The 13,161-nt window shown below is 42.1% G+C and overlaps 1 protein-coding gene across 2 annotated transcripts in view; it reads right to left on the reverse strand.

The window, feature by feature from the left end:
• Window positions 1-827: 827 nt before the first annotated feature.
• Window positions 828-13,161, reverse strand: part of LOC111861257 (protein Wnt-4) — a 298,516-nt gene continuing 286,182 nt past the window's right edge. For both annotated transcript variants that reach the window (XM_023845673.2, XM_033750250.1), the window contains 3 exons: window positions 10,798-11,069; window positions 2,609-2,737; window positions 828-2,066 (listed from right to left, as the gene is read on the reverse strand). In XM_023845673.2, coding sequence (XP_023701441.1) covers window positions 1,779-2,066; window positions 2,609-2,737; window positions 10,798-11,069 — 689 coding nt within the window. In that variant the 3' untranslated portion in view covers window positions 828-1,778. The remainder of the gene's footprint in view (window positions 2,067-2,608; window positions 2,738-10,797; window positions 11,070-13,161) is intronic.

A 13,161-nucleotide genomic window follows, 5' to 3' on the forward strand; every position in this document is an offset into this window, starting at 1 on the left:
CTTAATGAGATGGATGTTTTATGCAGAAAGTTATACCTGCCTTCTGTAAAAGGCAAAAGAGATAAAGTTTCCCTGTGCTTAACTAATTAAACACTACGACATCAAGACTTGTGGGGGAGTGGATGTATAGAGCCATGTTTTCTTGACTTCGGCAGTAGCTGGAGGTGAATGGTCAACTTCACGCCCCGGCCGCTTTACCTCCTGGGGTAAGAGCCCTCGGTGCCCATTGGATAAGAGGCTGGGTGGGTCTCAGAACCTGCCCAGACGTTACGGAGAAGAGAAAATTCTTGACCCAACCTGGACTCGAACTCCGACTCCTCGGTCTCCAGCCAGTAGCATTAACATTCGGGGGGGGGGGGGGTTCAGACTGAGCTTCATGTAAAGCAGGATTAGGCCGCGCCATAGCTCAAGCGGTTAATCGCTGGCTTCCCACCGCGGCTGCTCGGTTTCGATCCTACGTCTGGTCAAGTGGGATTTGTGGTGGACAAAGTGACACTGGGGCAAGTTTTCTCCGAGTACTTCGGTTCCCCCTGCCAATCTTTATTCCATCAATTGCTCTACAATCACCCTCACCTATCATCTGGGGCTGGTACAATAGGCCAGAAGTGGCCGCAGTACAAGGGACGTAGTCCCATCCCAGCAGCAATATAAAAAAAATTAGGATTATATTTTGCCTATGTAGACCACAATTAAATACGCTGACAATCTTCTGGGAAGGCTATGGCGGCGTTTTTGGGTATCCAGACGCAGAACAAACACTAGCCCCCCATCCCGCCCCCAACACAATTAAGCTATACACCACACCCTCCTATTCTACACAATTCAAACCTTAAACATACCACTGGAGCTTGAATTTCTGTCATGAATAATTTAAATTGTGTATAAATGCTTTTATTTATATTATTTTACAAAATATATCATCATTTGGGAATGCAAAGAAATATTTAACTAATGTTGTTAGGTACATAATGCCATTACAGCAAGAGGTGAAAAAAAGCATACGGCCACTAGTACCCAGAAATAGATGTAAAATAGACATTAAAAATTATCGGCATATTTAAATAAATATAAGTAAACTGCTTTAGAGCTGAAAGAGATTCTCTTGATTTGGAAGTCTAGACGCGTCTGAGCACTAACTCGAGCCACAGTACGTGTACAACTAAGCCTCGAACATCTACAGCCGATGTTATCGGAATTCCTTACATGCGGATGAAAACTACGATACCCCAATCAATTTACGCCATGGCAAGATGGCGCTGCTATGAATTTCATTTGCTATTCGTTCTCGAGATTAACTAGCCTGTTGTTAAGCTGTCTGAACCTGCCTAAATATTTGTGGCTTCAGCAATGTGACAATGACACCATGTCACCATTTCATTTAGGAAAGCAAGTCGGATTTCTTTTTACAAAATTAATATATATTCAGTCATATATAAAAATCTATAAACACGGTTTCACTACGTGTTCAAGCCAAAGGTTACAATTTGTCCTATTTACAATATGTTCATAAAAATAGTATACATTCTTTTTGTAATAAGCCTTTCAGAGACTGAAATTTTCACACCTGTCCATTTTAATTGTGGAATGTTCCGGTTTCTAGGTAATAAATATTACAGGCATTTCTGAAGAGCCTTTTACCTTCCCACTGAGGACAGATGTCAGTAGGAGGGAACAATCTTCCCCGAAATTACGGTAATGTCGACACATTAGCCCGAGCAGCTAACCTTCAAAGGTGCAGTATTTCATACAGTATTTCGTTTGACAGGAACAGGAATCTCTCATTTGCAGATATAGATGTCCCTCATGACGGAACACTTTTTGCATGACAGCTCGTAACTCCGGGACACCCAGTGACAATTGCAAGGCCGAATGTCGGAAACTGTCTTGTGAACATAACCCCGGCTGCAACACAGCGTGCCACAGTTGTCCGGGTTCAAGCAGCGCCTTCCTCGAGTCGACGGACAGAAGTCGGGGGAACTATGGATATACACCAACGTGCTCTTGGGCACTCGGCGTTTACAGCTCCTCTCCCGCGAGACGTGGTTGCTGGACACTTCGATCTGCGCCTGCTAATTAAAGTTCGTGATTAGTACAGGAACCATGGCTCCTACAATGCATTTCATGGGTAACTGGGGGTAGAGCCTGAAATAGGAATCGTCGTTAAGTAGACTATGAAGGTTCTTGAACATGTGATGACGCAGTTTCTCAAGAAAATAATGTACTCAATGAAGCATCAACATTCATGGTAAGGTCACTATCCCTTCCTTGCAACAACCGTTACGCCAATGTGGATTTTCCTGTCTTCCTTATAACAATATTCTTGGTAGTGCAGGTTATCAAGCGGTTAGTCGCTGACTTCCCATCGCTGCCGCCCGGGTTCGAGCCCTGTTCTGGTCAAGTGGGATTTGTGGTGGACAAAGTGGCACTGGGGCAGGTCTTCTCCGAGCACTTCGGTTTCCCCTGCCAATCTTCATTCCGCCAGATTCTCTATCATCATAATCACCCGGGGCAGGTACAATAGGTCAATCAGTGGCTGATGTGCCGAGTAGACCCAGCTGGACTCCAACCCTCAGTATGCGAAAAATTAGTGCAGGGTAGGTTTTTTCACCTTATAGTAACTTCCTTTAAGGATCTCTGCTGTCTCCTTGAAGGGTTTGAGCCGTTTCCAACAAGTTTTACTGGTGCAGGAACCTGATACTCCGTGGCACTTACACACGGTCTTCATCTGGCCCACTGCCTGCAACATGAAACATGGATTAAAGCGGCTAAGTAAGGTATAGATCGGCTAGTAAAGTGACATGTGAAATTCAGACACAAGTGTACGTAGGGTTCTAGCCACCGGATATACGGACCGACCCAGTGTCCTCCACAAGAGATACTGGGCCTCTCTCGCCGGAGGAAAGACGGCAGGAGCGTTAGGCAGGTCAATGTAACAGACAAGCTGATCCGAAAACGAAATGCTAATGAGAACATTCGGTTCTAAGAGAGATAAATTATGCGAAAAGCAGAGGTGTTCACAGAACGGAGAATTTTGTAAGGAATAATCTTTGGTTTCTTTCCTCTTTAATCATCCCTACCAATTCGACGTATTATAGCGTCTTCCGTTTCAATCACAAAATTAACCACTTATCTTCATAAAGTGGCATACGAGAAAATCAAATATAAACATGTCCCCGTATTTGAAGAAGCCCAATATCCTAGAGGTATAGCTCCACGCATTCATAAGCACCAGGCGGATTACTTGGGGGTCATTTTACAGCGCTGTCAGCAGCTAGACTGTAGGTGATCTAACAATAAAGTTCGCGAACTCATCGCGGTAAAAGTGCTACATAGCTCATTGCTGACTATCATTGTTGTCGCCTTCAAAGTACACCCATTGGGAAGCTATGCACCTATGCCAGCGCCTAGTCCACCTTCAAAATAATTTTGGAAATGGTTTTGCGGACTGACCTTCAGAGCTCTCATCGTATTGCCCCTGATGTTATCAGTGTCATCAAAATGCCTTCCTTAAAATATTTCTTTATCTTCGAGAACAGAAACAAGTCATTGGGGTCTAGGTCCGGTGAATAGGGATGTTGTTCCAGTACAGTTATTTGTTTACTAACTAGAAACTCCCTCACAGACAGTGCTCTAATTCCAGCTCCGAAATTCTCGCGACGGCACACCAAAATACTCTCAGACAATAATAGACGCCACTCAGAAAGAGACTGCCATAGATCAACAACAACACAGCTGTGAAACACTTATAAGCCAACGTCATCGAATCGTACTGCTGCCACCGTAAGCACACTAAATCTCCCTTAAATTCATGACCGAAAGTTGGTCACCCTAGCACACGGTGACGAGTTCGCGAACTTTGTTGTCATACCTTGCATAGGGTCGAATGGTAGGATAACTGACAAGCAATGAATTAGAAAGGATTTGGAAGGAAGGTGTTTTGGTGTAATGGAAGTACTTTCTCGGCATTTTCCTGTTGAGTCTGAGGAAAATGATGAAATAGCTCAGTCAGGATAGTAAACGTCCCTGTTTGAAATTAGAACCGAGCTTTTTTCTGGATTAAAAATGTAGAACCCGCTGGATAGAGATGAGTTGTCAGCTTCATGCTCTGACAGCTTTACCGCCGATGAATGAGCTCACAGAACCTTTTCGATTGAAGGTCGGGTGGATGCCAGAGCGGTCTGGAGATGATGACTATTGTCTTTCAGCTAAATGTACGGAACTTCCTTAAGTGTAACTAACGGTCGTGCTGTGAGTTGCAGCATGGGAAAGGCACAATGGCAGGCAGACAGACAGGCAGCAGTCACCCCGTTCCTCATGCCTCACAGAAGACAGCTACGTCGTGTATGTATTTGTCACAGAGCGACTGCCTGTCTGTCTACCTGCCAACATTTCCACAGCTGCCAAAGAGGATACAACATTTCTCGGTCCAAGTAAGAACAAGTGCACAATAGAAGAAGTCTGCGCATCGGAGAGCGCTCGCCATGCGCGACAGAATGTTGACTGATTCCTGGTAACGGATGATTTGAAGTTCATAGAACACAGACTTTGAAAATAAAATTCCATTGTGCTACTTAAACAAATGCCATCAATTCTAATGTAACTGTACTCCCTCTTCAATTAAGTGGCCGGAGATGAGAATTCAAGGTGGTCTCCTTATCTGAAGAGATATGTAGACCTACAGGGAGATGAAAATAAGTTAATTTGTTCTAAAACTTCGGCTCTGTCCATAAACTTTATTACATTAACATCTAGATCTCCACAATATTGTCGTTTGTTGTATTTTTTTCTAGTGTTCCAGAATCTTCTGTCGGATACCGGACAATACAGACACACTATATGCCGACCTACATTGCGTGATCGATAGAAATCATAGTTTCTATGACTGATTTCATATTTTAACAAGTAGATTGCACTGCGAGCGCTGGAACTCTGGAGCTGGATAACACCGCGACATCTATATATTCACAATAAATAAATAAATAAATAAATAAATAATGATCTTCAGTCAGGAACATAGAATAATTTCCTTCAAATGGACAACTTTTCTTAAACGAGAAAATGGAAATTGATTACTCGGTGACATATTGTGATAATGTTTAACAGAAAAAAGTTGAAAAGGTTTTGTGTAACTGAATTATGTTTCTGATTTTAAGCTTTGATAGCGACAGAATAGAATAAAGTCTTCACTGAATTTTATGTCATTTAAAATTAACCAATTTCATGGAGCGGGACTATTCTCGATAAGAGCAGCTTGTCAAGAAATTCCCAACATATTACGTTACCAGAAAGGTAACTGTAATGTTCACACGAGGCGACAACGGACCCCTGCCCAAAATCAGATGAATCAATTTCACATTCTCCCATATAATTTCTCTAAGATCCTTCTAAATAGTATTTTCGCATCTGTCTCTATTTCTTCCAAATTGTCTCTTTCTTTCGATTTTCTACTAAACTCTTAAGTACGTTTCGATTTTCTCTCAAGCGTGCTACATGCCCTGCCTATTTCATTCCTCTCGATTTTGTTGTCCTCATAGTGTTTGTGAAGGAGTACAGACAAATAAATCTCTCAATATACAATTTTCTACCACCTCCCGTTACTTCCACTTAAAGATTTCCACGTATCCCCCTCAGCAAGCTCTCCTCAAACATTTTCAGTCTATGTCCTTCACTTGATGTGAGAGAGACCAAGTTTTACACCCATGTGTCGTTTAAACCAAAACATGAAACTCTTGTAGCTCAGTCAGTGAGTGTGAAGCCAACATGTCCATTCAATCTAGCTTCTTATCCCCTTTTGGGGGGGGGGTAAAGGTGGCCGCTCACTTAGATCGTAGAGTGAAGACAGATGACAGAGATGAATTAACATTTAATAATTTATTCTTTCCCCTTTTATAGAAATTTGTTTTTCTAATATTCTCGGTTTCTGAGGATTACAATGAATCAGTGGTGAGAAATTATTTTTGACTGAACTAAATTTATCAGTGAGAAAAGAAACTTAAAAGGAATGTAACAATTAAGTGTATTCGTCACGTTCGGCCACAGAAGTCCCTGCTTGTCCCGGGTCCTGTCCCTCGTTAAGTGTTACTTTATCGTTCTCTCGGGCAGCAGGAGACCACAGGAAGATTGATTCATGGTGATTTCTTTGCTGCCATATTGCGCTGTTCGTGTCGCGGTACAGCGATCCCCCATAAACTATGGCCAGGCATTCCGTGGGAAACTTCAGCAATGTCACCTGGCCACAAACCGACGTCACCCTTTCCTTATCTCAGGCCCCGTGATGGAGACTGCGAAGGATACATTCCCCACATGCCAGAAGCTGTTCTCTCGAGACTACTCAATGTTTTCCAAGGTTATCGTTAATGCCTGATCAGTAAGTAGTTAGGGAAGGGTGTAAATTAATTTTAATTTTAAATTTTACCTGCCTGGAATCTAAAATATAAAATTTCCTGATAATGATATATGAATGCAACGATTGACTTTATGGATATCGTCATTTTTATATCTGAAACAACGTTCTTTCAGACTGGATCCTATTTCCGACCACAATTAACCAGCCTACTCAAATGGTGCCAATGCATAGCGCTTAAGTTCTTTGCCTGAAGACTGAGAGATATTCTAGTCTCGGGAAAGTTGTTCTATAAAAATTACGTGATATGCCATGTCAATGGTTGTATTTGTTTATTAAATTATAAACTTATTAATTCATTTGGTGTCAATATGGCAGAAGCGTAATGCTGATAATCAGTTTTCTTTTATGCACAAAGACTGGCAGAATGGAAAGCTTTGATTCTATGCCCCACAAATGCCCCACCGTTAGTAGTCAAGACTTCTCCTCTCGTGGAAGAAGAAAAAGTAAAAGTAAAGCTATCCCTGTAACAGGCAGTGGAGGCCCAGAGGGTTGTGAGACGTTGAGGGTCCCACATTATCTAGACAATCGGCTCAAAGATGGCGGTAAGGTTGTCAGTCTTACGCTCCGGCCGCGCTTTACTCCCCAGGAAAATTATTTAATTAATTCCTGGTACTCATTTCTGTTAGAGGTTGAGTCGACCCCAGGGCCATAGTTTCGGCTGGAAGGATTAGGTCAATTGAAAAAAATACAGTGACTTCATCGGGACTTGAACCCGCGACCTTACGGCTTGTAGCATAGTACCTTAACCACTACGCTACCGCGTACCCCCTCTCGTGGAAGAAGAAACCCCGTTAAAATACGTAAAAGTCTGGACGGAGCTCGAAACTAAGAACGACTGTACTGGCGAGGGCCATCAGCAATTTACTGGACTGAACCAAATATGCAGTTCCATTCCTTCGCAGACTGCTACAACCTCGTGCCAGTACGAGAGGCGTGAACTTGTAGGAAACGGTTCTAAGTTCGCTATTCGTCCAGTTGATGAGCCTTTTTCAGTTTGGCACCGTTAAGATGCCACAAACCATGTTCACCTACTGCACCTAATAAACAGCACGATTAGAACCGTATCAGCATCAAGATGTAACAGAGAAGGGAGCATGCACCGTGTGAGTACCCAGTTACTGCTACTTTCAGAGAGAATTTTCTGATTGAAACTCTCACAAACTTTGAAGCCTTTCGCTCCTTGGGACGGTAGTGATACATGTTATCCTAACGGTGAAGGAAGGCGATTCGTGTTAGAAAACAAAATGCCTATACGAAATCGAAGTTATCCGAATCGAAAAAAATTGAAGGTTACCACAAAAACAATTTTTGTGCATGTTACCATCAAACAAAAGTGAAAAGAATACTTAATTTATTTTCTCGAGAATACTAGAAAATATTATGCCTTCAAAACGGTTTATTAGCACAAATTCAGAAATAACATTGCAAGCGTAAGTGCACGTATATTATTAATAAAATGTACAATTCTTCTGCTTAATGTCTTCCATCGTCTTTAATTCATTACTCTAAAATTACTCTATTGAAATACATCTCGTAGTGGATTAAAAATTAAAATACGTTAGAGACCGAGCATTGTGAGAGGGTGGGCGGCTTTCCTGCCTCGTTTTCGGGTACAATCACATTCAATTTTCGGCCCAGAGACTGGCTACCTTCGTGGTTTCCCTTACATTCTTCGGATAAATATGAATTAAACAAACTGTAATTTGTGTTAAGTGAATATCTGATGTAGTGAAGTTCTTGAATATACACAAGAAAAGAACAGGCGTTCTGCTCCTCCTCCAGCACGCTCTGCAGTGGACTTTCTTCCATCTTAGGGTCCGACAGTGGAGTATATGAAGAGCAATATCTTCTGGGATGTGACACCACGTCGTCTGGCACCTCACCGACGTTTCGGAGGAACGACTGCCTCTATCATTTGGGTAGAAGTACGGGTATAAGCAAAGCAAGCAAGAAACAAGCAGCAAGGAATGGGAAACGGATATTGGGTCACGATTCCTGAAAACAAATGGGGCCCGGAGGGAACAATGCTTAACAGCAAAAAGCACTGATGAAATTGTGACAACTGATTTCATTATTTTATATATGTTAATCCGAAAAGGAAATGGCCTTAGGAAATGGCGATTTGAAAGTGTAAATACAAAGGGTAAAAGGATGCTTGTGGAAAAACCACTGAGATGGCATGTTGAATTTGTTGGTTTGGTGGGGACAGCAGAATGTGATTGCTGATGTCAGCTGTTACCATGGCTTCAGACGCAAAACTGGACACGTCTGTCTGTCTGTCTGGCTTTCTGAGGTCTGGCAAGAACACGAGCGTGATGGAAGACATCAAGTCGTTGTTTGAATGGATGGCACTAAGAGTTGAATGGGCTATAAAACTTGTTATGTGGGATGTATATCTACTGGCGGACATTTTCTGCCGTGTCCCTGTTCTGCACAAAATTAACATCAACTTTTTTTCTTCTAAATTCCGATACGGCGTTCACGGACATTGAAAAGGTATAATAAATTGTCTTTATGTCATAGCTTGATGGAAATGGTGATATGTGTTGAAAATAATAATAATAATGTGTCTGAGTAACACCAGGTGTAGTAAGGTGAGGTTCTTCAGCAGCAGATATGTGCCTCAGGATATCTGTGATATCTGAGCTCACTTATTACATTTCAGCAGATATTTTTTTTTCTCGGAGATATTTAAATCAACCCAGCTTTACCAGCCTTCTTACAAGTGCAAGACTCTTGGGCATTCAGCACGCCATTCTTCATGTCTTTGGCTTCAGATGTCATTTGAGCACCCATTATAATTTGTGCGGTAGAGCAGCTATCTAAATAGAACAGAATTTCAACCGTTCTCCAATCTGAATAACCAGAAATCACAACCGGTAAAAAAAGATTTTCATCTTAACATTCGTAAGATGCTCAGTTAAAAGAAGATGGGATTGACGCAGCATTTTGCTCGCTTGGTAAAAAAAACTTCGTGGCCTGTAGTCCTTAAGCGAAATCTATCGACAAAGCGACCGCCGCTTGTCGACTAAGTTAGTGCCAACTCTTACGGAGAGTGGCGTCGCGTGGTCAGCGCAACGGATCCCCACGGCCGTTAATCTCGGTTTTCTAGACCGGAGCAGCTATATCCTTGAAACAGCTCCTCCACTATCCTCACGAGGCTGAGTGGACCCCGTTTCAGACCCACTATGTCTCAGAAAATCTGGTAGTGCCGAGAATCGAACCACCCGGGACCTCTGGATCTTTAACCAGGAACTCTGACCACTAGACCACAGAGGCGGTCTGGTACAGAAAAAAAAAAGTAATACAAATTTTTGTTGGAAAACCAGAAGGAAAGGAATACTTAGGAAACTTTGGAGCCTGGATGGAGAGGATATTATTAAAATGTATACATAGGAAAGCAATAGGGCATTAGAGCATGGAGTGGATTTATCTGGTTCGGGATAGGGAGCGAACATGACACTAAAGCACAAAATTCCATAAAAGACGGATGATATATTGAATCCAGGGCGACTGTTGGCTTGTATGGACATTGTAGGGTGACCTAGACAACTGCGGAATTTATATCTTCTCTTATTTCTAAATCACTTAAATTTTTAACTCTGAATTTCTCTTTAAAAGCGTTTTCCTTCTTAGTTTACTTGAAGACACATTCTGAATTAGTACATAGGTTATGTGAAGTCCAGTGGTGCTATGAATATAAATGAGGAATTTGAATGCAAGTGAAAGGAAGTGATTGTGGCATATTTTGCCATACAACTGCCATATTCATCTGGAGATATTAGGGGAAAAAGAATATAAAGTGTATCCTGGCCGAGAGTCTAACCCGATAACTTCAGAATACAAAATGGGAATTTTAAGAATTCAGTTGCGAAATTTGATTTAATTAAAAAACAATTTATGCAATGCTATTTATTTGTGATTAACATTAACTTCATGGTTATAATTTTAAGTCCTTTAAGACTTGCAGTATTTTAGTTGAAAAATCTACATACGAGCTTCATGAAAGACCAATATAATTATTTATCTTGAAACATGGTTACTCGAACCAAATATATGTTAATTTCTTACCAAATTTCAGCCTGAAAATAATAGACTTCTTGGAAGACCTAGGCGTGGATGGGAAGATAATTTTAACATGAATCTCAAAGAAGATAAGTGTGAAGGTATAGATTGAATACATCTGGCTTAAGATAGGGAGCAGTGTAGCCGGTCTGTGGGCGACATCTAAATACGAAATAGAATATTAGGTATAGAGCCTCAGTGTTTGGCAGTTTGAACTAATCCAAAACAGAGAGAACTAAAATATGCACTGAAATATCCTCACGACCGCTTTCTGTCTCTTCTACGTAAGAGCACGGTGCTAGGAGGAGCCTCAGTCTCTCACCAACCTGGATACCAATGTTGATGTTGTGGCGCACCACGAAACCATGGAGATGATCCACGCGTGACTGACGCAACTGTGTGAAACGTCGTGTGAAGCGACGGCCATAGCTGTAATTGTCTCCACAAAGTCCCCAGGGCCAAATACGCCTCGTATCTTCGGGGCTGTGCTCCTCTGCGCACCTGCAGCGCCTCATACTGCCATCTGCGCATGCTTGGGCAACTACGTGCGTCAGAGCTGCCGCGGACATGGCATAGAGTAGCGCTGTCTCTCGGTACACTGCAACACAGAAGCAAGAAACAACTGGCATGCTTTCCTATCACTTGTGCGGACCGCCTCTGTGGTCTAGTGATCAGAGTTCCTGGCTACATAACCAGAGGTCCCGGGTTCGATTCCCGGTGATACCAGGTTTTCGGAGAAGTAGTGGTTCTGAAACGGGGACCACTCAGCTTTATGAGGATAATGGAGGAGCTATTTCAAGGAAATAGCGGCTCCGGTCTAGAAAACCGAGATTAACGGCCGTTTGGTTCCGTTACGTTGACCACGTGACACACTCGAACCACAAAAGTTGGCACTAACTTCGCCGACAAGCTGCTGTCGCTCGGTCAGTATAGTTCGATTACGGACTACAGGCCACGGAGTTAGTTAGCTAATAGCAGATATATTTATAGCATGTTGCCTCATATGTGTGACATGACAGCAGTAAATTATTAAGGTCTTGTTTCCATGCTAATAGGTTTCACAGGAACGACAAGTAACTTTCAAAATGTTCCAAACGGTCACGTAGGTACAATATTGTATATGTGTTGAAGTGTTATATTTAAGCCTAAAACAAAAGAAATTCTATACGACACTGCAGTGAAAGGGGTATGTATGTGCCACTAGTGACTTTAGCAAATCCAGGGCCTTATCCCGTGTTAGTGACCCAGAATAAAAGTAATTTATTGAGATCTGCAAAGTTAAGTGGCAAGTGTTAAGAATGATAGTGCCATGAAGATTTTCAGTAGCAGAATCATTAGAAATTACAAAGGACCTCAAACAGAGAAATTTCCTTTTACTAAGTGTTTAAAAATTAAGACTAATACTAAAGTGAGCAGAGGCACGCGATAGCTTAGTTGGTTGAGGCAACATGCTACATGTCGGAAAGTCGCGGGTTAGAGCCCTGATTAGGGTTTTTTTCCTCTTGACTTAATCCTTCCAGTCGCACTATAGCACTGGGGTAGACTCGCCCTCTAACAGAAATGAGTACCAGGAATCTTCCTGGGGGATAAAGAGCGGAGGGCGCTTAAGGCTGACAAAATTATCACTATGTGGGCCAATTGTCTAGAAAATGTGTGAGCCTCGACGTCTCATAACCCTATGGACCTTCACGGCCTCTTACAGGAACAGCTTTACCTTCTTTTTTTTACTAAAATGAGCGACATTGGGGATTTCTTCAACGGCAACATATCGGGATATGAAACAGCACTTCGTTGCGCAGATCTCTACTACCGTGATTGGCGGAAATTTAAATCACAGCACTGGATTGGGAATATTCCCAATGACAATATGACCATACAAAGTTGCTGAAATCCTGTAAATCAGAGCCAATGATACTGATGTCGAGAGTTCAGAAGTACAGGGAGAACGTTCATTAGGTATACTGCTGTTTCATTAGAACAGTGAGTCCGTAAACCATTATTAGTTTACTTGAAAACACTTATTCAGTTTAGAGGTCACATAGCTTCAAATGAACTGAGGCCATAATCATGAATGGTGAGTAGATAACGATTTGTCAGGGGATAGTAATAACGTCTTTTAAATTACTCCTAAACTCCTTGGCCTGTAGTCAGCAAGCGAACTATACCGACCAAGCGACCGCCGCTTGTAAACAAAGTTAGTGCCAACTTTTGCGGCTAGAGGGTGTCACGTGGTCAGCGTAACGGATCCTCGCCGTATTTCCTTGAAATAGCTCCTCAATTGTCCTCACAAATCTGAGTTGACCCCGTTCCAGACCCAGTACTTCTCAGAAAATCTGGTAGCACCGGGAATCAAACTCGGATACCTGGATCTGCAGCCAGAAACTCTGATCACTAGACCACAGAGGCGGTCTTAAATTACTCCTACTGCAATAGAATTTGTTGGAATCAATGAAGAAGCCCACGGAATGCTTCTCATGATATTCTAGAGGCAACTGGGCTCGAACCAGCACTTCTCAATTATAAATAATATTACTGAAAAAATAATATGTCGGAAATGAGTAATTACTGAGTACATAAACATAAATACATTGAAGGCCCCTATGAGACATAAGGAAAATGAACGTCAGATGCAGAAAAAATTTCTCTCATGTGTCCAATGGAGGGCTACATGGAAATGAGCCTTGAGGTGT

The sequence above is a fragment of the Cryptotermes secundus genome, unplaced genomic scaffold (assembly GCF_002891405.2).
Source record: "Cryptotermes secundus unplaced genomic scaffold, Csec_1.0 scaffold68, whole genome shotgun sequence".
NCBI lineage: Eukaryota > Metazoa > Arthropoda > Insecta > Blattodea > Kalotermitidae > Cryptotermes > Cryptotermes secundus.